Source organism: Poecile atricapillus, chromosome 24 (assembly GCF_030490865.1).
Source record: "Poecile atricapillus isolate bPoeAtr1 chromosome 24, bPoeAtr1.hap1, whole genome shotgun sequence".
NCBI lineage: Eukaryota > Metazoa > Chordata > Aves > Passeriformes > Paridae > Poecile > Poecile atricapillus.
Genome location: NC_081272.1, coordinates 967359 through 991455, shown reverse-complemented (window position 1 = coordinate 991455; position 24097 = coordinate 967359). Strand labels below are relative to the sequence as shown.

The 24097-nt window shown below is 63.4% G+C and overlaps 4 protein-coding genes across 6 annotated transcripts; 3 read left to right on the top strand and 1 right to left on the bottom strand.

Moving 5' to 3' along the window:
- Positions 1 to 220: 220 nt before the first annotated feature.
- On the bottom strand, positions 221 to 3338 carry LOC131588156 (uncharacterized). The gene is made up of 2 exons (XM_058856777.1): positions 2485 to 3338; positions 221 to 2386 (listed from the first exon to the last, which is right to left on the bottom strand). The coding sequence occupies exons 1-2, from the start codon at positions 2969 to 2971 to the stop codon at positions 1725 to 1727; spliced, it is 1149 nt and encodes a 382-aa protein (XP_058712760.1). The 5' UTR covers positions 2972 to 3338; the 3' UTR covers positions 221 to 1724.
- A 2576-nt stretch (positions 3339 to 5914) lies between these two features.
- On the top strand, positions 5915 to 17852 carry LOC131588165 (cAMP-dependent protein kinase inhibitor beta-like). Its single transcript, XM_058856806.1, has 4 exons — positions 5915 to 6391; positions 15692 to 15793; positions 16229 to 16380; positions 16997 to 17852. The coding sequence occupies exons 3-4, from the start codon at positions 16236 to 16238 to the stop codon at positions 17077 to 17079; spliced, it is 228 nt and encodes a 75-aa protein (XP_058712789.1). The 5' UTR covers positions 5915 to 6391; positions 15692 to 15793; positions 16229 to 16235; the 3' UTR covers positions 17080 to 17852.
- Positions 6403 to 23147, top strand: LOC131588157 (collagen alpha-1(I) chain-like). Of its 3 annotated transcripts, XM_058856779.1 has the most exons (3): positions 6403 to 8333; positions 9081 to 10562; positions 22140 to 23147. In XM_058856779.1, exon 1 carries the CDS (start codon positions 7166 to 7168, stop codon positions 8201 to 8203), a length of 1038 nt encoding a protein of 345 aa, XP_058712762.1. In that variant the 5' UTR covers positions 6403 to 7165; the 3' UTR covers positions 8204 to 8333; positions 9081 to 10562; positions 22140 to 23147. The 3 variants fall into 3 exon arrangements, with proteins under 3 accessions (XP_058712762.1, XP_058712761.1, XP_058712763.1); XM_058856778.1 differs by having other exon boundaries at positions 6403 to 10562; XM_058856780.1 differs by lacking the exon at positions 22140 to 23147 and adding an exon at positions 21976 to 22076 and having other exon boundaries at positions 6403 to 10542.
- FABP3 (fatty acid binding protein 3) lies at positions 19922 to 23570 on the top strand. Its single transcript, XM_058856805.1, has 4 exons — positions 19922 to 20140; positions 20808 to 20980; positions 23054 to 23155; positions 23287 to 23570. The coding sequence occupies exons 1-4, from the start codon at positions 20068 to 20070 to the stop codon at positions 23338 to 23340; spliced, it is 402 nt and encodes a 133-aa protein (XP_058712788.1). The 5' UTR covers positions 19922 to 20067; the 3' UTR covers positions 23341 to 23570.
- The last annotated feature ends 527 nt before the right edge of the window (positions 23571 to 24097 follow it).

Below are 24097 nucleotides of genomic sequence, written 5' to 3'. Positions count from 1 at the left end.
CCCCCCGGTGCTGGGGGACCGTGGGGTGACAGATGCCAGCAGCACCGAGCCCCCCGGTGCTGGGGGACCGCGGGGTGACAGATGCCAGCAGCACCGAGCCCCCCGGTGCTGGCAGCCCCCCCTGCCCGGCTCTGCCGAGCCCCACGTGGCGATGCCGAGCAGATTTTGCTTGGCTGCCTGGGCTATATTTAGCCGCCTGTAAAAGGGGTTAGCGAGCAGCGCTGGAGCCAGTGGCACAGCTAAGAATGTCAACGTAAGAGCAGCCAGGGATAAAAAAAGCCCAGGCCGGGCGCTGGGAGCTTTGCACAAATCCCGGTGGCTGCGGGAGGCGGGCAGGGCTGCAGCATCTCCCGGTGGCACCGGGCCGGGGCCGCTCCCCGTGCGCCCACCTGGAGGTTCCTCACGGTTTTGGGGCTGGTTCTGGGCAGCTCTGCGCTCAGCTGGGCAGCTGGGGGCTGGAACCCGGTGGGTTTGGTGAAATGGCGAGTTCTAGGGGCGGGTGTCCCCCTCTGGGGAGGGGACAGCGGCAGGCGGGGGGCACAAGGCGCTGCCCCCGAGCTGGGAGGTGTTTGTGAGGCTCCACATCCCCATCCCGGCATCTGGAACTTACTGGAGCATGAAGAATAGATTTGAGCGCTGCATTTTTTTTATTTTTTTTTTTTTGCCCATGAACACATTTTTTTGGGATGCTGCCTTTGTGCTCGGTTAACCCCGGCACACCTTCCCTCCCAAGGCTCCCCTCGCAGCCCTGATCCGGCCCCTTAAAGCAAGAACTGGGCAAATCCCACCACATCCCAGCTCTTCCCAGCACATCCCAGCTCATCCCAGCACATCCCAGCACATCCCAGCTCTTCCCAGCACATCCCAGCTCTTCCCAGCTCTTCCCAGCTCATCCCAGCACATCCCAGCTCTTCCCAGCTCATCCCAGCACATCCCAGCACATCCCAGCACATCCCAGCTCTTCCCAGCTCTTCCCAGCTCATCCCAGCACATCCCAGCACATCCCAGCACATCCCAGCACATCCCAGCACATCCCAGTTCTTCCCATCGCATCCCAGCTCTTCCCAGCTCTTCCCAGCCCTTCCCAGCACATCCCAGCTCTTCCCAGCCCTTCCCAGCACATCCCAGCACATCCCAGCTCTTCCCAGCACATCCCAGCTCTTCCCAGCTCTTCCCAGCTCTTCCCAGCACATCCCAGCTCATCCCAGCACATCCCAGCACATCCCAGCACATCCCAGCTCTTCCCAGCTCTTCCCAGCTCTTCCCAGCACATCCCAGCTCATCCCAGCACATCCCAGCACATCCCAGCACATCCCAGCTCTTCCCAGCACATCCCAGCTCTTCCCAGCACATCCCAGCTCTTCCCAGCACATCCCAGCACATCCCAGCACATCCCAGCACATCCCAGCTCTTCCCAGCTCTTCCCAGCTCTTCCCAGCTCATCCCAGCACTTCCCAGCACATCCCAGCACATCCCAGCTCTTCCCAGCACATCCCAGCTCTTCCCAGCTCTTCCCAGCTCTTCCCAGCACATCCCAGTACATCCCAGCACATCCCAGCACATCCCAGCTCTTCCCAGCACATCCCAGCACATCCCAGCACATCCCAGCACATCCCAGCTCTTCCCAGCACATCCCAGCACATCCCAGCTCTTCCCAGCACATCCCAGCTCTTCCCATCCTGTCCCAGCTCATCCCAGCCCTTTCCAGCTCATCCCAGCTCTTCTCAGCACATCCCAGCCCTTCCAAGCACATCCCAGCACATCCCAGCCCTTCCCAGCACATCCCAGCACATCCCAGCTCTTCCCAGCACATCCCAGCTCTTCCCACTGCATCCCACCACATCCCAGCTCTTCCCAGCTCTTCCCAGCACATCCCAGCCCTTCCCAGCACATCCCAGCACATCCCAGCACATCCCAGCCCTTCCCAGCACATCCCAGCACATCCCAGCACATCCCAGCACATCCCAGCTCTTCCCAGCACATCCCAGCCCTTTCCAGCACATCCCAGCACATCCCAGCTCATCCCAGCACATCCCAGCCCTTCCCAAGCCCTCCTGCTCTGCTCTGAGCTGTCCTGACCTTGCCTGGGCTCTCTCCTGCCTGTGCTGCCCAGAAATGTGGGATTTCAGCCAATGGCAGAGCCCAGGCACAGGCCAGGTGGTTTCCTGGGCCAATTCCCAGGAATAATTTGTGCGTTCTGCTGGTGCTCTGGGGCAGGGGATGAACCTTTTGGTGGCTGAACCCCAAGAGAGGCGCTTTGAGTCATTCAGAGCCCCTTTTTTCCCAGAGCTCCTGTGATGAACTGGCAGCAGGATGAGCCTCAGGCTGGGATTGCATCTGGCTGTGGGATCAGCCTCACCTTTGGGGCGGGAAGGAGCTTCTGCTGCTGCAAAAACAGCAACAAATCATTCTTTGGGTTGAAATTTTCCATTCTGCCGGGGACAGCGAGGCTGCAGATGGGATGCAAAGACCCGTGCAACTCACTGCAGCTATTCCAGCCGCCCTGACGGCTCGAGTTAGGGAATAAAACCAGGAAAAGCATCTCGTGCGCCATCCCCCAGCGGGGCAGGATGCTCTGGGCTGAGCACACGCGGCGGGGGGAAGGTCTCCAACAGCTCCCCGATGTCCTGGGGGCAGATGGAGCCGCAGAATCCTCGTGGCCTGTGAGGACAGGGCGGAGCAGCGCGCTGGGATGCAGATGGCAGAGTCCTGGAGCACGGAGGGTGCCTGCGAAGGGCACTGCTGCAGCACTGACATGTCCAGACTCTTGGCTCAGTGTGACGCTCCAGCCTGCCTGGTGACAAATCTTCTCCCTGGGAGCTGTTTGCTGGCATTTTCCCTCTGCTTTGAAATCCTCCAGGCAAGGAAAGGCTTTGGCTGCCTCTGGCCCCCGGGATCTCGCAGGCAGGAAAGCTCTCCTCGAGGGCCGAGCGCGTTTCCTGCAGATCCATCCCTCAGGAGCCTCCTCCATCGCTCCAGGGCCGGTCTCCAGGCCCTGTCCTGCTGGAGCTGATGGAAAGTCCCGGCCCCCAGCCAGGGAACAACCTGCAGGTCCCCAAACCCTGTGACCCGTGTCCCAAAATAGCTCCTTAAGCGAGGGACTGACGCAGCCCCTGGGCGCAGGAATGACCTTCCCTGCGCGTCACCTGAGTCCCCAGCGGGGCAGCGGGGGCTCAGCCGGGCTGCAAATCCCAAAGAAGCCTCCAAAAGAGGAACAGCAAAGGGCTCCTCTGCCCCCGGTGACTTTTAGCCCAGATCTGAGCCCGCAGTGCTGGGCAGGGCAGTGGAAAACAGCTCTGCTCCCTCCCTCTGCCTCTGCACCTGCAGCAGCCCGAGGCTCGGGGGCTTTATTGACCCTCCTGCCCCAGGGGGATGAAGCAGCTGGGCAGGAGGAGGAGGATGGACTCTTCCAGACCTGTTTTCTCCCCGTTTTGGATGCGGGGTTTTCTGGGGAAGTGGGATTCAGAGCAGGTGGCAGAGCAGGGAGTGGTCTGAGCTGTTTTCTGCCCGTTCTGGATGCTGGGGAAATGGGATTCAGAGCAGGGAGTGGTCTGAGCCCATCCTCGCTGGCTCCGCACCCCGATGGATCAATCGGGGACTCTCCCACAGATACATTCCAGGCTTCCCAGCGGCAGGGAAGCTCATCCTGCTGGGATCATCCTGGGAAGCAGATCCCAGGGTCTGCAAAGCCCCAGAGCAGCAGCTGAAGGAGCAGAGGAGGCGCAGAGCAGCCTTTGCCCCCACGCTGGTGCAGCAGCAGGCAGCACGGCCCTGCCCTGGCCCAGCTCCCGATGGGAGCTGCCTGAGCAGGGAACAATTCTGGAATCATTCTGGAACAATTCTGGAATGATTCTGGAATAATTCTGGAAAAAATCTGGAATAATTCTGGAATCATTCTGGAATCATTCTGAAAAAAAATCTGGAAAAATCTGGAATAATTCTGGAATAATTCCGGAATAATTCTGGAATCATTTTGGAATAATTTTTCCCTTCCCAGCTGCTGTCCTGAGTCCCTGGGGTTTGTACCCGAGAGTTCTGGGAGCTCCAGCTGGGGCTCTGGGCTGCTGATGCTCGGCATGCCCTGGCTGCAGCGGGGCTGGGAGAGGTTATTCCGTGTCAGCGCCGCACTGGCGGGAGATGCAGGGACTCACACACCTCTGGTGTGCCTCAGTTTCCCCAGCTCCCCCCAGAGCATCACACTGGAGGGAATGCGGCTGTGCTGTGGCTGCCCCTCGGCCGTCCCAGGGCAGAGCATCCCCCGGGGCCGCTCGGGAGCTGGAGGAAGGGAGAACTCTCCAAGGTGCTCCGGATCTCAGCGGGCTCTCCTCCCGCTCCCTCCCATCCCAACATCACGCCCTCCCTGGCTCCCGGCCGTCCCCTCGCCCGCCACAGCAGTGTCACATCCGAGCGGGTGCCAGGCAGGATAAACATCGCCGCTGCTCGGCCCGACACCGCTCCGGAGAGCGGAGACAGTCAAGGAGAAAGCGGAGCGTGAGCAGCTAAAAATAGCGGCTGGCGAAGGCTCCGCTCGCCGTCACCACGGGGAGCGAGCAGCGGCTCCAGGGTCCCTCCCCCGCCGCGATTCTGGGCTCCGGGAGGACCCGGCACCAGCACCGGCCGTGTCCTGGTGGCGCCGGTGGCCCTGTCCCCTGGCACTGCCGGGGCTGTCCCGCTGGTGGCCGCGGGGGTTGGGGACACGAGCCACCCGCGCCACCAGGACACGGCCGGTGCTGGTGCCCGGTACCCCCGGACCCCAAAATCGCGGAGGGGAGACAGCCGGGGGAAGGAGCCGGGGGAAGGAGCCGGGGGAAGGAGCCGGGGGAAGGAGCCGGGGGAAGGAGCCGGGGGAAGCATCGCCCGCCCCGGGTCAGCGGCAGGGCCGTTCCCGGAGCAGCCAGCGGGGTGTCCCCATGGTCCCCAGAGGAAAGGACCCCTCGCTCCAGGGGCTCAGCATCGCCCCTCGCCATCGGCAGGGAGAGCAGCTCTGCTCGGGAATTTGGGATCGCGCCCCCCGCCCCGCTCCCGCCGGGAACAGCGTCCCCGAGCCGGGATGGGGAGCAGAGACCCTCGGGGGTCCCTCCCAAAGCACACCCCAGCCCTGGGGACAGCCACCTCCAGGGCCAGGAGGGACATTTTGGAGCCTGTCACCAGCCCCACACGGTTTCTCAGCTGCAGGGATGCCGATGGAAGCGTTGGGAGGTGGTTCCTGCTCCTGTGTGGAATTCCAGTGGATTTTAATTCCAGCTCTGCCTCCCCCGCCTCGCTGGCCTGACCCAGCTCAGGGCTGGGGGTGCGGACCCCACCTCGCACCCTCGGTGTCGGCCGTGTCCCCCCCTCAAGGTGACACCGGTGCCAGGCCAGGAGCAGCTGGTGGCATCTGCTCCGTGCCCGGGCTGTGCCCGGCGGCCTCCCAGCCCCGGTGCGGGGTGATCCGCGGGATTTCCAGCCACATCCAGGGTCTCCCAGCCCCCCGCCCCCTCCCCCATCCACCGCAGACACAGATTTTTTTAATTCTTTCCCCCCCCCCCGAAGATTCGGAGTCTGCCATTGATTTTTTTTGGCTGCATGAAGCTGTGTGGGTTGGGGTCAAATTGTGGCGGGGGGCGAGCAGAGCCCCCTCAACCCACCCCCACCCCCCCGGGGGGCTCTGCAGCCAGGGAGCCGAATCCAGAGGAAGGAAATCTGAGGGAAAATGACCCATTTCCCCAGCAGGGCTGGTGGCCAGGCCGGGCTGCGAGCCCCCCGCCCGGGCTGGGGCAGAGCCGCACGGAGCGCGGGGGGATTTGGGGCCGGGGGGATGTCACAGCCCCCTCCCCGTGTGCCAGCGCGGGGGGACGCGGGGACACAGCGGCCCGGGGGGGCCCGAGGGGCGGCCCCGGCGGCGGGGGAAGAGGGGGGGCGGCGGGCGGGGCCGGCGCTGGGTCCCCCCCGCGCCGAGCGGGGGCCGGGCCGGGCGGGAGCGGCCGCGCTGGGCGGGAGCGGCGGCGGCGGCGGCGGCGGCTCGGCCCCGGGTGCCCCAGGGCCGCCTGGAGCCGGAGGCTTCCCCGCGGCTCCTGCCGAGCGCCGAGCATCCTTCCCCCGGCAGCCGGGCTGGCACCGGCACCGGCACCGGGATCAGCATCAACACCAGCACCAGCATCACCCCCGGCATCGACATCACCCCCGGCACCGGCACCGGCACCGGCACCGGCACCGACATCACCCCCGGCACCGGCACCGACACCGACATCACCCCCGGCACCGACATCACCGGTACCGAAATCCCCGGCACCGCCGGCACCGACATCCCCATCACCCCCGGCACCGCCGGCACCGGCAGCAGCACCGGCAGCAGCACCCTCGGTGTCACCGTCAGCACCGGCCTCGGCCCCGGGCTCGCCGCTGGCACCAGGTGAGCGGCGGGCGGGGGCTCGGTGCAGGTGACGCGGTGGCACCGAGGCCCTGGGCCAGCGCCGAGGGTGCCCTGGGCTCCCTGGGGCGAGGGAACCGGTGCCCACCGTGGGGACTGCTGCCCACCCCGGGAAGGCGGTGCCCACCCTGGGCACCTCCCTGGGAAGGTGGAGGGGCCGGAGGGTCAGGGGATGGCGGCGGCCTCGGGGACAGATGGGTTTTTGGGGGGCTGAAAGTTTGCAGCAGCTGCGGTGGGGGGCTCTCGAGGGCTTGGGGTGCCCCAGGGGGCTCCGGGGAGGATTTGGGTGCTGAGGCACCGAACAAGGCTCGATCTCAGGGTGGGGACTTCAGATCGACCCCCATGGCGGCACCTCTGTCGCGCCCCGCGTGTCCTGGGGTCACCGCTGCCCCCTCCACCTTTCCCCCTGCCCTGTTCTCCTCTCGGCCACCACACCTCCACCCGCACCCCCAGCTCCAGCCCTCGGCTCCCCGGATCGGAGCTTCCCAGACGATTTGGGCGCGGGGGGCTGCGGGGGTCGCCAGGCACGGAGAGTCCCCCCAGGGCTGAGCACCCCCGTGCAGGGGACGCGCTCCCGGGAGGAAAGGGCTTCCCCCAGGGACAGCTCCTCCTCCCTGCCTTCGGGGCATCATTCTGGCAGATTGCCCCTGCAGATGCTTGGATCGGGTCCCTTTGGTCCCCGGAGCTGGCTGCTGTCCCCTGGCTGGGTGGCAGCGCCACCGAGGAGGTGGCAGAGGGGTGCCGTGCTCACCCCGAATGCTCCCAGCCCGTGACCTTGGGGTGTCCAGCAAGGGCCACCTCGGTCCTCGCTGTCACAGCCCTGCCGCTGTCCTCCTGTCCCTTCCCCTGCTCTGCGCCGTCTCCCCCCGGACAGGAGGAGCTCGGCAAGGGGAAAAGAGGTGCCAGAGACAGATTCTCACTTCTTTAAATTGGGGGAATCCCGGCATTTCTGCCCGGGCTGGGATGCTGGGAGCGGAGTGGGGGAGCTCTGGGAGAGGCTCTGGGGGTTTGGCTGTAGGAGGAGACCTCGGGTTCAGCTCTGGGGGCAGCTGGAGGAGCTCTGGTGGGTGCTCCAGGCCTGGGGGGACCTGGCACCATGAGCGGGATGGGAGCCATGGCCCTGCCTTGGCTCCCGGAATTCCGGCAATTCCAGCTCCTGGCTCAGCCCCGGGGGGTTGGATCCCGCTCTGCTCCATCACAGATTTCCAGCTCTCATCCCAGAGCGCCTGCACGGATTTTTTTCCTTGGCTTTTTGTCCCTTCCCTGGCAGCTCCCAGGGGCCGGGGGTTTGGTCACAGGGCGGTGGTGCCAGCTGGAGAATCCTGGTGGTGCAGGGATGGCAGGAAACATCTGGAACACCTCCATGCGAGGCCTCCCCACCGGCTGGGGGGTGCTGGGGGCAGCTGGGTGTCCTGGAAGTTTTCCACCTCCCTCCTTGGCCGAGCTGGAGTGGGAAGGAGAGGATCCTCCGGCACCCAGGGCCCTGGGGGAGGCACATCCCCGGGGAGCCGGAGCGTCCCGGGCAGGTTCAGCTGCCTCTGCTCCCCGGAATTCCGGGTGCCTGCGCTTATCCCGGTGCTCGGGCAGGGCTGGGAGCCTCCTCCACTCCCGGTCCTCTCCAGGTGCCAGCAGGCAGGTGGAGGAGAAGGAGCTGGCGCAGGGAGACGAGGTGCAGGAGCTGCGGTGTCCCGTGGCGCTCCCGGCATGGCACAGCCTGGGATGCGCTTGGTGGCACCCGGCTGGCGCCCTGTGACAGCCCACGGGGCTCCTCACAGCTCCCTGGGCTTCCCCTGACACCAATCCTGTGCCACCCAGGGCTCCAGAGCCAGCGGGGGTGTCCCTGTCCCCATCCCCAGCTCCGCCCGGGATGCTCGGGCTGAAGCAGAGCTTGAAAACCACTCGGGGAGGAGGGAGCCCGAGCTTGGTGAGGAACGGAACTGCTGTGGGTGTGGGTGACACGTTTATTATGCAAAATTACCTGGTTTTATTATGCGAAATTACAGTTTGTGGTGTGTCGGAGCAGGGAACTGAGGGTTCTGCTGGGAGCTCCATTACCCAGGGCTCAATCACCCTAATTACCCTCATTAAATGCCTTCCTTCCCCACAGAGCCGCTGTTGGCTCCCAGAGCGGGGCTGGGGTATCCCGGTACCCCCGTGGGGCTGGGGGCGGCTCCGTCCCCCTCCTGCCAAAGGGGCCGGAGCGTTTCCCCCTTGGTCTCAAACAGGATCCGGATGGAGCCGAGGGAACTGAGGAATGCGGGGAAGGAAGGGTCAACCCAGCACCTTTGTGGGGTCCCTGATGGGCACCCAAACTCCCCAGGGGAAATTCCTGTGCTCCGCCCAGCGCTCCAGCTGATTGCCTTTAATCATTTAATTAAAGGGAATTAACTGGTGCGGGTGGAGGATGGAATAGGAATAGCTCTGGAATAGGTCACGGCCCACAGGCTGCTGAGCACCTGGCTGGCCTGGGAGCGGCTGGAGCAGCTTCCATTCCTCCCTGGGATGGGGTTGGGATCCTTCCTTTGGGATCCAGAAATCTCCTGCAGGAATGATCCCCACCCAAACCCCTGTGGGGTGGGGGTCTCTCCCCGCTGGATCCCGGAGCTGTCCCCTGCCCTGGCTCTGGGAATAAAGGTGCTGCCGGCCCTTGGGATTTGCCGTGTTCCCACAGGGAACAGCCATGGCTGGAGCACTGCTGGTGGCTCCTGGTGCTTTCCATGTCCCTGGTGCTGCAGAGGGGACGTTCCCGCTGTCCCTGAGCCGCTCCCAGCGTGTGGATCAGAGCCTGGAGCTGATCCCTTCCTCAGGAGTGCCCTCATCCCTGCCAGCAGCTCCACATTCCCAGAGCCCCCGGTGCCTCCTGGCAGAGGGACCCGGCCCCTCCCGGTCTCCAGAATCCCTGCTCCGTTTGAAAGGAAAAGCCAGAAATGCTCATTGTGAGCACAAGGTGATGGGAACATTCCCCAGGGAAGAGCAGGAGGGATGGGAAGCACTGATGTGCCTGGCTGGGAGCCTCGGAGGATGGCCAAGAGGAGCTGGGATTTGGCCATTCCCACTCTGGGCAGCACAGCTGAGCTTATCCAGGTTTCCATGGCCTCTCCTGGAGTTTTGGGATGCGGGATAAAGCCCTGCAGTGTCAGCCCACGTGCTCGTGCCCGCTGAGCCTTTGGTGCTTCGCTCTCTAATTGGAGCAGCTTGTCCAGGGCTGGGATCCCGGCGCTCCAGAGGGAATCCCACATCCAGCTTGGCTTCCAGCACCTTTCCAGGATGCCCCATGTGCTGCTCCCAGAGGGAAAACGCCTCGATTTTATCCCGCTGTGGGCTGGCAGAGAAGCTGAGCTCAGCAGGGCTGTGCCAGGATTAAAGTGCTGAGTCCTCTGGAGCTCTTTTCCCTGGCTCAATCCAGGCCTGAGGGATCCAGAGGGGATTTTCTCTGGGGTCTCTGCCCTGTGGGGAAACAAAGCTCTGACGTGGGACACGGTGTGAGCATCCCCAGGTCTGGGATTTGGGTTGGCAGAATTCGGGATTGCTCAGGGAAATTTAGGATTGGGATGCCAGGGAGCACAAGAGCTGGATTCGGTCCCTCACTGGAGCAGGACTTGCTCTGGTTTGTGTTTCCAGCGTTAAAATCCAAAGGGAGAGTTTATACAAACAGCCTGAAATCCCTTCTGGGCAGACTCGGCTTGGATTTCAGGATTTTTCCAGGTTTCTGGTGGATATTAAGCACAGCTGAACTCTGCCATCATCCCCCTGACTGAGGGAGCAATCACACAGGCTCTGCTTCTGCCGGCGGCTCCATTCCGCGGATGTCAGCAGCAAACCCCACCTCCCGTGCACATCTCCCTGCGGGAAGCCAGGAATTACAGGGAATGGAGATTAACCAGAGTCCCATTTCAGAGCCCTTCCTTCAATGGGAATTGAGGTCCCAGTGCCGAGCCCAGCTGAGCCCACGAAGGGAAGGGTTTATGCTCCGCCTGGGCCTGGGACACAGCTCAGCTTTGGGGTGGAAATAAAATTTCCAAGTCCTACAGCTGGGGAAAAAAAATAATAACCAATCTAAAAATAATTAGTCATGGAATCCCTGGTTGGAAAGGATCTTAAATCCCATCCAGGGCCACTCCAGCCATGGCACGGTCACCCCCACTGTCCCAGGGTCACCCCCACTGCCCCCAGGGTCACCCCCACTGTCCCAGGGTCACCCCCACTGTCCCCAGGGTCACCTCCCACTGTCCCAGGGTCACCCCCCACTGTCCCAGGATCACCCCCACTGTCCCAGGCTGCTCCAGCCCCAATGTCCAGCCTGGCCTTGGGCACTGCCAGGGATCCAGGGACAGCCACAGCTGCTCTGGGCAGTGAGACCCTAAATGATGCAAAAGGGAGCAGAGGATGAAGGCTGATCTTTAAAAGGATCCCTGGGATCCAGGGAGAGGTCTGGGTGGGATAATTCAGGATCTGGGTGTGAGCAGGGCAGCCATGGACACCAGGTAGGGAGCGGAGAGAGGGATGTGAGGATGGTGGAGGGGACAAAGAGACGCTTCAGCATTTCCCAAATCCATGGATGAAACAATCCAAGCACGAGCAGGAGTGGTGGAGAAAGGGGAAAGCTGATCTGGATGTGAGGATGAGTGTGCAAGAACAGGAGGAAGGCCAGAGCTGAAGGCAGGACCCAACAGGAAGGGGCTCAGAGGGTGATGGGAATCCCTCTGGAAGTGTTTTATCCCAGCGAGGAGGATCCGCTGCTCCTCGGGGAGGGAAGGAGCAGGAGCCACGTGTCCGATGCCTTTGGAACGTGGGTTTTGCTGGGAAGGGAATCACAGGGAAGAGCCAACCCTGCAGGTACCGGGATGTGCTGGAGCTTCTCAGGCTGGGTCAGAGCTGTGGGGAGCTGCCAGCGTCACCTCTGCTCAGAAATCCCACTGCAGCAATTCCTCAGAGCTTGGAGAAAATTTGGGAGCCAGGGGAAAACTGGGGGAAAGCCAGTGGGAGAGCTTGCTGGTGCTCCAAGCAGGATGCAGGTCTGTTTGGATCCCTGCACCTCAGCACTCGTCGCTCACTCCAAAGGTGCCCAGCAAGATCTGAGCTGGCCCAAATTCCTGCCTGCCCCCCCTGGAATCCTGGGGATTCAGGGGTGAAAGTGCCAGGCCATGGTTGGAGAGGTTCTGCTGCTGAGGGCAGGCAGGGAGGGTGCCAGCATCCCACGGGAATGGATCCTGGAAGCTGCATCCCTGCCAGGAGGGATCATCCTCTCCTGTGTGTGAGCAAAACCTATTCCAAAAGTCGTTCTGCACCTCCACATTCAATATTCCTGCACCAGCCCACATCCCTTTTCCCCCTCTCCCAGGAAACGATGAGCTCAGGACAACATTTATCCCTGTCCTTCCCTCTCACCGGGATCCCGGAGCTGTCCCTGGGCAGGTGACACAGCCCCTTCCCACCTGGCTCAGCATTCCCGGGGCTCCAGGAGCCGCTTCCCTGGAGAGGAACGGAACCTGCTGCCTCCCCGGGAGGGCTCTCCAGATTCCATCCTGCATTTAATTGTTGCCATCTGCTGTTCCCGGCTCCAGGGGCTGTCTGCTGGCTGTCGGGTAACCCAGCCCCGTGTGGACTCCTGGCTCGTTTTCCTGGAGGATGCTCCCGTTCCCTCCTGACCTGGGCCAGCTCTCTCCTTCCCGTTTCACTCCGTTTTACAGTTCCATCTCGCTAAATGCTTCCCGTTTTTCCTGGTGTTCATCAGCACTGAGGGGCTCCTGGTGGGTTTTTGAGGGTTTGTTCCAGGCTGCAGCATTCCCAGCACAGATCCCATAAAACATTGAATTAAACGAGCAGGAGGAGCCCCCCAAACAGGGAAAGCCAAGAGCATTAAATGCCCCAAACCCCCTTGCAGAGGAGCTCATGACCCACGAACAACTCAGAAGCTGAAGAAGCAAATTCTTGTGGTTAAATGAATCCCCCTGTAACACCCCCCAGCTCCTGAACTCCTGGAGCATTCCTGGTTTGTTTTCTCTGCCGGGGGGGGATGTGTTTGGCAAAGCTGTGGTGTGTCCGTGGTGGTCCCCAGGCTCCAGGTGCAGTTTGGGGTCCCTGCCACCCCCAGCAACCCCAAAAAGTGGTGTTAGATGGGACACTGAGGGCTGTGTTTGACCCTGACCTGGGACTGCTCCATCCCCAGGTGGGTCACACCTTTCTCTGCCTGTTCTGCACCTTCCTCCAGGGCTCTGCTGTTCCCGGGGAACCCGACCAAGGAGCACAGCCCTGTCCTTCTCCTCCCTCCGCCTGTCCCAGCACCGTCCCTGACGCCCATCTCCAGCAGGGATTGAGGTTTATTTCTGCCCTTCCTTTATCCCATTAGGGGCATTAAAGCAGGACCCTGAGGACCTTCCATGTGACTCCTGGAGCTTTCTTAGGCTGAGACCCCGTTAAGCCACAGAAACCGTCCCTGCTTAGAGGGGGAAATCCTCCCTCACCAGGTTCATCCCGTGGGATTTGCCCCGTTTGGGTTGGATTTGCCTGTGAGACCTGGAGGAGGTGGCACGGGGTGGGTGTTGGTGGCTTGGACATTGTCCCCAGGGGTGGGGACAGCCTGGTGGGCTCTGGGACGGTGACGCTGCAGCCCAGGAGAGACAACCCCCGGGTCTGGGTCCCCAGGCTGCTGATCCCCACTTTTGGGAGCGGGATCCAGCCCCATCCCCACATCCATGGGGGTGTTCTGCTGCGGGCAGGATCCAGCAGATCCTGGAGGATGATCATTGCCGGCTCTCCAGCGCTGGAGGCAGCGGGAGCTGCTGGGGCTGTGGGGAGGGAGCTTTGGTCCGGCCTGAGGGGCTCTGGCTCTGCTGGAGCGTGCAGAGAATCTGTGAGTGTGTGAACATGGGATCAGGGATCCACTGGGATCCACTGGGATCCACTGGGAATCACAAATTCCTTTAGCCTGGAAAAATCCAGCGAGATCAGGGTCCATCCCTTCCCTCAGCCACCAAACCCCGTCCCCATGGCCGTTAAACCCCTCAGGGATCGGTGGCTCCAAGGGCAGGACAGCCCTTTCCGTGCAGGATTTCTCCCCAAAATCCATGGAACCCTCTGGAATGTGCGTGTCCGTGCACTCACACCGTCACACGCAGGTGTGTGTCCCCAAACAGCCCCAGGGGACACGGCGGGACACCCACAGGGATGTCACACCCACAGGGATGTCACACCCACGGGGATGTCACACCCACAGGGATGTCACACCCACGGGGATGTCACACCCACGGGGATGTCACACCCACAAGGATGTCACACCCACAGAGATGTCACACCCACAGGGATGTCACACGTGTGGCACAGGCAGTGCCAGGTGAGGGACGTCACCTGGAGCAGGTGGGGAGTGAGGACAAACTCTGGGACAAGGAGGTGACAAAGCTGTGGCACCACGAGCCAGGAAGTGCCACTTGTGCAGACACGGTGACAGGGAGGGTCACACAGGTGTGACAGGGAGAGTCACACAGGTGACAGGGAGTGTCACACAGGTGACAGGGAGAGTCACACAGGTGACAGGGAGTGTCACACAGGTGTGCCAGGGAGTGTCACACAGGTGTGTCAGAGTCACACAGGTGACAGGGAGTGCCACACAGGTGTGTCAGAGTCACACAGGTGTGTCAGTGAGAGTCACACAGCTGTGACAGGGAGTGTCACACAGGTGTGACAGGGAGTGTCACACATGCACTCAGTGCCACACACCTGTGACAGTGACAGTGACACAGCTGTGACAGTGACACACCTGAGACAGTGACAGTGACACACACCTGTGACAGTGACACACCCGTGACAGTGACAGTGACAGTGACACACACCTGTGACAGTGACACACCTGAGACAGTGACACACCTGTGACAGTGACAGTGACACACCTGTGACAGTGACACACCTGTGACAGTGACAGTGACACACCTGTGACAGTGACACACACCTGTGACAGTGACAGTGACAGTGACACACACCTGTGACAGTGACAGTGACAGTGACAGACCTGTGACAGTGACACCTGTGCAGGAGCAGTGCAGGTGGCTCCAGAGGGCAATGGCCGTGCAGGTGTACACAGAACCTTTGTCACTGCCCCGCCTTTGTCACCTCCAGCCCGGCCCCGTGCCTCAGTTTCCCCCCTGAGCAGCACCCATGTCCTGCCCCTTGTAGCACAGCCACCCCAGCACTGATCACTAATTAACGAATCACTAATCACCTCCTCGCTTAATCATTTATTTCTCCATCCATCCATCATCCATCCATCATCCATCATCCATCCATCCATCATCCATCATCCATCATCCATCATCCATCATCCATCATCCATCCATCCATCCATCATCCATCCATCATCCATCCATCCATCCATCCATCATCCATCCATCATCCATCCATCATCCATCCATCCATCCATCCATCATCCATCCATCCATCATCCATCCATCCATCATCCATCATCCATCCATCATCCATCCATCATCCATCCATCCATCCATCATCCATCCATCCATCCATCCATCATCCATCATCCATCCATCATCCATCCATCATCCATCCATCATCCATCATCCATCATCCATCCATCCATCATCCATCATCCATCATCCATCCATCATCCATCCATCATCCATCATCCATCATCCATCCATCCATCATCCATCCATCATCCATCATCCATCATCCATCCATCATCCATCCATCCATCATCCATCATCCATCCATCATCCATCATCCATCATCCATCCATCCATCATCCATCCATCATCCATCATCCATCCATCCATCATCCATCCATCATCCATCATCCATCCATCATCCATCCATCATCCATCATCCATCATCCATCCATCATCCATCCATCATCCATCCATCCATCATCCATCCATCATCCATCATCCATCCATCATCCATCATCCATCCATCATCCATCCATCATCCATCATCCATCCATCATCCATCATCCATCCATCCATCATCCATCCATCCATCATCCATCCATCATCCATCATCCATCCATCATCCATCCATCATCCATCCATCATCCATCATCCATCATCCATCCATCATCCATCCATCATCCATCATCCATCCATCATCCATCCATCATCCATCCATCATCTATCCATCATCCATCATCCATCCCCCCCAATGTCTGAGACTCGGGGCAGCCCCTGCCTGGGGGTGCTGGGGGTGTTCCCATGGGGGTCACAGCCCCCCCAGTGCCCCCCAGTGCTCCCCCCCTGTCCCATCCCCACTGGTGACCCCCTGCTCTGTCCCCCGCAGGTCGGAGGGGACGCAGCCGGGACTGATCCCTGTTCCTGTGGTGTCCCTCCCTCGCCTGGGCACGGGGCAGGAGCGGTGCCAGGCCAGGCTGGAGGGTGCCCGGTAAGGCTCCCTCCCTCCCTCCCTCCCTCCCTCCCTCCCTCCCTCCCTCCCTCCCTCCCTCCCTCCCTCCCTCCCTCCCTCCCTCCCTCCCTCCCTCCCTCCCTCCCTCCCTCCCTCCCTCCCTCCCTCCCTCCCCGCTGCTGTGGCCAGCGGAGATCAGAGCACCCAGAGGTGCCGGGGGGCGGTGGCGAGTCCCAGGGACAGGGTGGCCCTGCCTTTGCTTCTGGGGTGCAGGAGGGTGCAGGAGGGTGCAGGGGGATGCAGGGGGGTGCAGGGGGATGCAGGGGGGTGCAGGAGGGTGCAGGGGAGTGCAGGGGGGTGCAGGAGGGTGCAGGGGGATGCAGGAGGGTGCAGAGGGCACCAGAGCTCCCAGCCCGGAGCAGAGCCGGGTCCCTTTAGCTCGCCTGGCGTGACAGAGGGCACATCTCTCCCCAGGGTTAGCATGACCGAGGTGGAACCCGTGCTGGATTTCGCATCCTCCGGCAGGACGGGCCGGCGCAATGCCCTGCCCGACATCCTGGGCTCGCCCGCCGGCGTCAGCCCCGCAGACCTGCCCCTCAAACTGGCCGAGATGTCCCTGAGCGCAGGTGGGTGAGCGGGCGGGGGATCCCATGTTCATCCCGGAGGGGCTGGAGCGAGTCCAGGACAGGGAACGGGGCTGGGAAGGGGCTGGAGAATTCCTGAGGGAGCTGGGAAGGGGCTGGAGAATTCCTGAGGGAGCTGGGAAGGGGTTGGAGAATTCCTGAGGGAGCTGGGAAGGGGCTGGAGAATTGCTGAGGGAGCTGGGAAGGGGTTGGAGAATTCCTGAGGGAGCTGGGAAGGGGCTCAGGCTGGAGCAAAGGAGGCTCAGGGGGAATTTCTGGCTCTGCACAAGTCCCTGGCAGGAGGGGACAGCCGGGGGGGTCGGGCTCTGCTCCCAGGAACAGGGACAGCAGGAGAGGGAACGACCATGGGAGATCCAGGTTGGATGTTGGGGAGAATTTCTCCATGGAAAGGGTGTCCAGGCCTCGGAAGTGCCCAGGGAGGTTTGGAGTGCCCATCCCTGGAGGTGTCCAGGGAAAGTTTGGTCACTGGGCTGGGGACAAGGTGGGCATCGGACACGGGCTGGACTCGATGCTCTTGGAGCTCTTTTCCAGCCTCAATGATTCCATTCTCCACGCTCCGATCCCATCCCATGACCCTGTCCCCTCCTCTCTCCTCCAGGCAGTGCCCAGGACATGCAGTCACCCTCGGCGGAGGTGCCCCCTCCGCAGCCCCCCAGCCCCGAGCTGAAGGACACGTCCTAACCCCGCCCGGGGGGGACATTTGTGAGCGGCGGAGGAAGGAGGAGGAGGCTGCGGAGCACCAGCCCGGCTTTCCTGGCACTGCCGGAGGCCGCCGGGATTCCCTCGGTGCTGCCGCAGCGAGACCCTGGAGCGTCCCCCGGGCGCGGGGGAGCCGCGCGTGGCGGGGACGTGCGGGGACACGGAGGGGACCTGCCGTGAGCAAGGGCCGGTCCCCAGCCGCGCCCTGCGCCAGGACTCGGGGGGGCGGGAATGCTTTTGCCTCCCCGGGGGGAGGAATCTTTTTCTTCTGGGGGCTTTTGGCGGAGCCGAGCGCTGGGGGGCCCCGGGGGGGACCCTCTTGGCCGCAGGAGCAGCCACGGGTGTTTCTTGCTGAGTGTGGTGTTCACTGTGATGTTTTTGGGTAACTCGTCTCCTTGCCTTTCTTCTGGGTGCCTCGGGAGCCGTTCCCGAGTTTGGGGGGAAACACCAGGAAGCACAAAAACCCCGAGAGCCCCCGGCCCTCAACCGAGCCCCCGGGCTGCCGGCGCGTCTCTGCGGGGTCCCGCTGAGGAGCAGAGCACCCCTGGGCGCCCCTCGCCCCTGGGGATGGGCTTGCTGGGGATTTTGGGGTGTGGGGAGGGGGCGATGCGCTTCGGAGCACCTCCAGCCCCCCGAGCCGGGTCACCGGGCAGAGCCAGCCGGGTCCTGCGGCGTTTGGGGGTGAGGGAGACGCGGAGTGAGGCTTTCCCGGGCCGTGCTCCCCAAATCCTCCGCTCCTGCCAGAGGAACTGCGGGACCCTCCTGCCCGGGCACTGAGGGGCTGAGGGAGGGCTCCTCTGCCGGCCCTGGGTGACCCATCCCATCCCTCCAGCCATCCCATCCCATCCCTCCAGCCATCCCATCCCATCCCATCGCACCCCATCCCATCCCATCCCATCCCATCCCACCCCATCCCATCCCATCCCATCCCATCCCATCCCATCCCATCCCATCCCATCCCATCCCATCCCATCCCATCCCATCCCATCCCATCCCATCCCATCCCATCCCATCCCATCCCATCCCATCCCATCCCATCCCATCCCATCCCATCCCATCGCACCCCATCCCATCCCATCCCACCCCATCCCATCCCATCCCATCCCATCCCACCCCATCCCATCCCATCCCATCCCATCCCATCCCATCCCAGACGGTCACCTATAGCTGTCGCTGTGGGACCAGCAAAGGAATCCAGCCCAGGTGTGTGTGCATCCGTGTGTCTGTCTGTGTGTCTGTCTGTGTGTCTGTCTGTGTCTGTGTCTGTGTCTGTGTGTCTGTCTGTGTGTCTGTGTGTGTCTGTCTGTGTGTGTGTGTGTGTGCATCCCTGCAGGTGCTGGGGTGTCCCTGTCCCGCTGTCCCTGTCCCCGTGTCCCTGTCCCGGTGTTCCTGTGCCGGCGTCCCTGTCCCGGGTGTCCCTGTCCCAGTGTCCCTGTCCGGGTGTCCCTGTGGATTGGTGTCCCTGTCCTGCTGTCCCTGTCCCGGTGTCCCTGTCCCAGTGTTCCTGTCCCCGTGACTCTGTCCCGGTGTTCCTGTCTCGGTGATTCTGTCCCAGTGTCCCTGTCCCAGTGTCCCTGTCCCGGTGTCCCTGTCCCTGCTGTCCCTGTCCCGCTGTCCCTGTGCTGGGGTGTCCCTGTCCCGGGTGTCCCTGTCCCGGTGTCCCTGTCCCGGTGTTTCTGTCCCGGTGACTCTGTCCCCACTGTCCCTGTCCCGGTGTCCCTGTCCCACTGTCCCTGTCCCGGTGTTCCTGTCCCACTGTCCCTGTCAGTGCCCCCATCCCACGGTCCCTTTGTAAAGGGAGCAGCCAAAGGGAAGGGCAGTGCAGATTTGGGACCCTGACACTCAGGTGAGGGGACAGAGGACACTCCCCGCCCTCTCTGTCCCCCAGGCCGTGGTGGCTCTGTCTCCCTGGGGAATGAATTGTCCTTGTGACCCAGAGCCCTGCCCGGTGTCCCCGCGTCTCCGGGGCACGGGGTGAAGGGTCCTGCCCGGTGCCAGTGTCAGCAGGAGGAAGCTGAACACGAGCCCCGGCTATTTTTGGGTGTCTGGGATGTCACGAAGGGGCCAGGGGCAGGAGAAAGTGTCCAAAGTGTCCAAAGTGTCCCAAGTGTTCCAAGTGTTCCCGCTCCCTCGGGTGCCTTTGACCCGCAGGTCCCCAGGACGAGGGGACACCTGAGCCCGCAGCCGGGTCCCTCCACGCCCCGGGGATGGGGACAGGAGTGGCCACCGTCCCCCGGGGACAGCGAATGCCACGGCCAGGGCTGGCCCCAGCCACGCCGGGGATGCGCTGGTCCCACTGGAGCCCAAAGCACGGCGAGAGGAGAGTCCCTGTCCCTGTCCCCAGCGTCCCCCCGGCACCCAGAGCATCGCTGGTGGCACACGCGTGTGTCCCCACGGGCACAGGGAGGGGACAGCGCCACGCGCACCCAGCACACCCAGCAGGGACCGCGTCACGCGTGGAATTGAGGGGATGTCACTCATGTCCCCAAAATCTCCTGGAGTCCCCAAACGCATCCCCCCACCCCCTGCTCCCCGTGCCTCAGTTTCCCCAGCTCAGCTCCCCCGTCCCCGCCGCTCAGTGTCCCTGAAGGACATCGCGGCTGTCGCCGTCCCCGTACCCTGAGCTTGCCAAGGGGTGGCACCCGCCCCTCCCCAGGCACCCCGGGACCACCGGGGCCGGGCACACCCCGCTCCCCGCAGAGCCCGGGCACAGCCGGCACACGAGTGCCCCTCTCCCCCGTGCCCATCGCTGCCGCAGCCCCGGGGGCTCGGCCCGGGGGGCGGTGGCCGGCCCGGGGTGGCCGCTGGCAGCGCTGCCGGGGAGTATTTCTGGAGCGCGTAGTGTTCTTTCCAATCATGTGATGAGGACATTATTTAAGGCGGCTGCGGGGCCGGAGCAGCTGCAGGCGGTGCCACGCTCGCAGCCGGCCGGACCCCGAGCGCCTGCGGCCCCCCCGAGACCCCCCAGCCATGGTGGACGCCTTCGTGGGCACCTGGAAGCTGGTGGACACCAACAATTTCGATGAGTACATGAAGGCGCTGGGTGAGTGGGAGCGGCTGAGAGTGGGCTTGGAGGAACATCATCCTCTTTTTTATTTTCTTTTTTTTTTTTTTTTCCCCGATTTGCCTGGGGGTCTGGCTGGGGGGGCTTCAAGCGGTGGGGGGGAGGGGGTCGCTGCTGCCTCCGTGGGTGGTTTAGGGGGGCTCTGGGGTTTTGTGCACGTGGGGCTCTCAGGATGGAGGAGGGGGTCTCGTCCTTCCCGTGCCCCCCCCTCTTTGGCAGAGGGTGGAGGGAGGAGATGCCCCCCCCCCCGGGTGCTGGGGGGCCGCTCAGGACCCCCCAAACCTTCCCGAGCCCCCCCATCAGCCGGCCCCAGCACGGTCGGGGGAGGGGGGCACAGACACCGATCCCCCCTCAGCCGGTTCAGGGGCTGCTGGATCCATCCGGCATTCCCTGCCCATCCATCCCTCATTCCCTGCTCATCCATCCCTCATTCCCTGCTCATCCATCCCTCATTCCCTGCCCATCCATCCCTCATTCCCTGACCCCCCTGCTCCGCTCCCGGCCCGCACGGAGCCCCCCAGGAGCAGGAGCGGGGAGCAGTTTGGGGTTCCCCCTGCCCCAGCGAGGGGAGGAAGAGCTCGGGGGTGATGGCGGGGCTGTGTGGCCGCACGGTTCCCCCGCACACCCCTCACCCCTCGGCCCCCAGGCGTGGGCTTTGCCACGCGGCAGGTGGCCGGCTTCACCAAGCCCACCACCATCATCGAGCTGGACGGCGACAAGGTCACCGTGAAGACCCAGAGCACCTTCAAGAACACCGAGATCACCTTCAAGCTGGGCGAGGAGTTCGACGAGACCACGGCGGACGACAGGCATGTCAAGGTGAGCCCCCCGAGCCCGTGGCACCCCCGGGAAGCTCTGTGGGGTCGCTCCGGCAGCTCCATCCTGGTTGTCTGCGGGAGGGGAACACCTCCCTGCCTGCCGGGGCTGGTGCTCAAGCCCGCTCCGGTCCAGGCAGCCCCCCCAGATCCGTTTTGCGGCTGGGGCCCCCCGGAGCAGGACGGAGCTGCCGGGAAGGTTGTGCAACAGCCGGGCTGGCGAGTGGTAGCTCGTTCAGAGGAGCCGCGCTGGGGTGCTGGGCGATGTCCCAGCTCCGGGGGGAGAGGGGCAGCACAGCTCCTGTTCTGCCCTCCCAAGCAGGCAGCGATGGAGCACCGGGACAATCCCGGTGCCTCTCCAAGGGCTCATCCCAGGAGCACAAAACTTCCCAGGCCAGGCCGCTCCTGCCTGTAACAGCCAGGAAAAAATCACCTGAGAGAGCAGCGACTTTCCTGGCCTCTCCCACGCTGCAGGGACATTTTTCCTTGAAGTCCCTTGGAGGAGTGGCCCAGCTCCTGGTTTTTCCTAGATTTCAGCCGCCGCTGCCGTGCCCCAGTGACCGCTCTGTGCCCCGTAGCCAGCCCGGGGGGCACCGCGGGAGGCACCGGGGGGCTCCTGGGGCACGAAGCCCTTTGGTGGCCCCAGAGCAGGAAGCACAAAGGGCCGGGCTGGGAGGGAGGCTGGGGGAAGGGGCTGAGCGTGAGGTCCCTCCCGCCGCAGTTCCTGGAAGCTGTTCAAGCAGCAGGAACGTGTGACCGCCACAGCCCGGGACGTGCCCTTGGGTGTCCCTCGGCCGGGGGCCAGGGGACACATGATGGGTCAGCGGGGCCGGGACGGCTGCCCGAGGCACGGGGCTGGACAGGATGGGGCAGGTGGGGTCAGCCATGGGGTGTGGGGAGTTGGGGGGCACCCAGGATAGCGTGGAATGGGTTGGGAGGAACCTTAAATTCCATCCAGGGCCACCCCAGCCCTGGCAGGGACACCCCCACTGTCCCCAGGGACACCCCCACTGTCCCCAGGGTCACCCCCACTGTCCCAGGGACACCCCCACTGTCCCCAGGGTCACCCCCACTGTCCCCAGGGTCACTCCCACTGTCCCCAGGGTCACCCCCACTGTCCCAGGGTCACCTCCACTGTCCCAGGGTCACCCCCACTGTCCCAGGGTCACCCCCACTGTCCCAGGCTGCTCCAGCCCCAATGTCCAGCCTGGCCTTGGGCACTGCCAGGGATCCAGGGACAGCCACAGCTGCTCTGGGCACCCTGTGCCAGGGCCTGCCCACCCTGCCAGGGAGGAATTTCTCCCCAATATCCCATCCCTACCCTCTGGTGTGGCTTCCAGGGCTATGGGGCACCCAAACCCTGCGGGTACCCAGAGTTTAGGAGAGCTGAGCAGTGAGGGGACCCGGCTGTCGGGAGAATTGGGATCTGGGGGAGCACCCAGAGCCTTGCAGGGTCCTGGGGCTGGGGCACAGCTGAGCTCTGGGCAGACCCGAGCCATGGGGGCACCGAGGGGCAGCTCTGGAGGGGCTGGGCGGGGGGCACAGGGCAGGATGGGGCCGTGCCAGTCGCAGTAACCTTGGCACGGGCCGGGCTCTCGGGGCTGAGTCAGCAGCTCAGAGGCGCTGTGCAAACAGCGAGCAGAGAGCCGCGTTTGCCGCATCAGCCGCTCCAAAAGCCCCGCCGGGCCCTGCAGGGCGGGGAAGCTCCGGATCCCAGCCCCGATCGCGGCCCCGCCGGAGCCGGGAGCTGCGCTGGCCCCGGAGCAGGACACGGCCCCGGGCAGCGCTGCCTGTGCCGGCCCCGGGGCACGGAGGGCAGGGTGACCGTGCCGGTGGCACTCTGGGGACACTCTGGGGACACTCTGGGGACACAGCCGAGGCCGTGACCCAGAGCAGGATCCGGGCTGGGCTGAGCGCGGCTGAGCGAGGCTCAGGGGATGGTGCCAGGTCCATCCCCACAGCGGCACCCCCGGGCTGATCCCGAGCCCTGCGGGGCTCCAGCCTCCCCTCCGAGGGATGAACTCCCCCCAGAACCCCGGGGAGGAAGATAACCGCGGCTCTCAATCGCTCCCCGCAGTCCCTGGTCACGCTGGATGGAGGCAAACTCGTCCACGTGCAGAAGTGGGAGGGGAAGGAGACGTCGCTGGTCCGGGAGCTGAAGGACGGGAAATTAATTCTGGTAAGGAAATGGTTTTATTCTGGTAAGGAAATGGTTTTATTCTGAGATTCGCACCTCGGAAATTGCTCCAAGGGGGAAGAGCTCGGCTCTTGGCGAGGCAGCGCTAACCCCCGGCACCCCTCTGCCCACAGACTCTCACCATGGGCAACGTGGTCTCCACCCGCACCTACGAGAAGGCGACATAGGCGCTGTCCCAGGTCCCCTGGCTGTCACCCGGTGTCACATCGTCCCCGCCTGGCCCCGTGCCTGGCCCCGTGGGCTCGGAGCCGCTGCCCCGCCGGGGCCGCCCCTGCCCCAGCCCTGCCTGCAGCGGCTCCAGGGGCTCGGGTGGTGGTTTCGTGCTTTGTTGGTGGGTTCTTTTTTAACTGATTGTGGGAAAAGTCACATGGAAAAAAACAATAAAGGTGTTGTTACAGCTCTGGGCTCGGCTTACTGGGGAAAAGGTGTTTCTGGCAGGTGGGCAGCCACAGGGATGGCAGGGAAGGGGTTAATGGCCGGTGATCCCAGTGGCCCAGCTCGGTGTCCTCTCCAAGCTGCGGGATCAGCTCTGGCTGGCAATGTTCGGGATCCGGGATCAGGCAGAGCTCACCTGGAACCGGGGCCCCGAGCTCCGCTGGCCGGATCTGGGAAGGGAAACGGCCCCAAGGGGAGCCGCAGCCGTGGGGAGCTGGCCCGGGGGGCAGAGGGAAGGGAAAGGGATTGAGGGTGGCTCCGTCAGCAGTCCCAAATCCCACAAAGCCAGCAGCTCCAGCCCCAGTCCCTGCAGAGCCGACAGGACAGGGTCCTGCCCCGCTCACATCTGGCCCGGCTGCTCCTGGCACGCTCCCCCTGCCATCCTGACCTTCAGCTCCACTTACAGGCTCTGTGCTCCTTCCAGAAGGCTTCTCCTACGGGCTACCTCAGCACACACCCCCTTCCCACCCACAGGGAACCTCGGGAAGG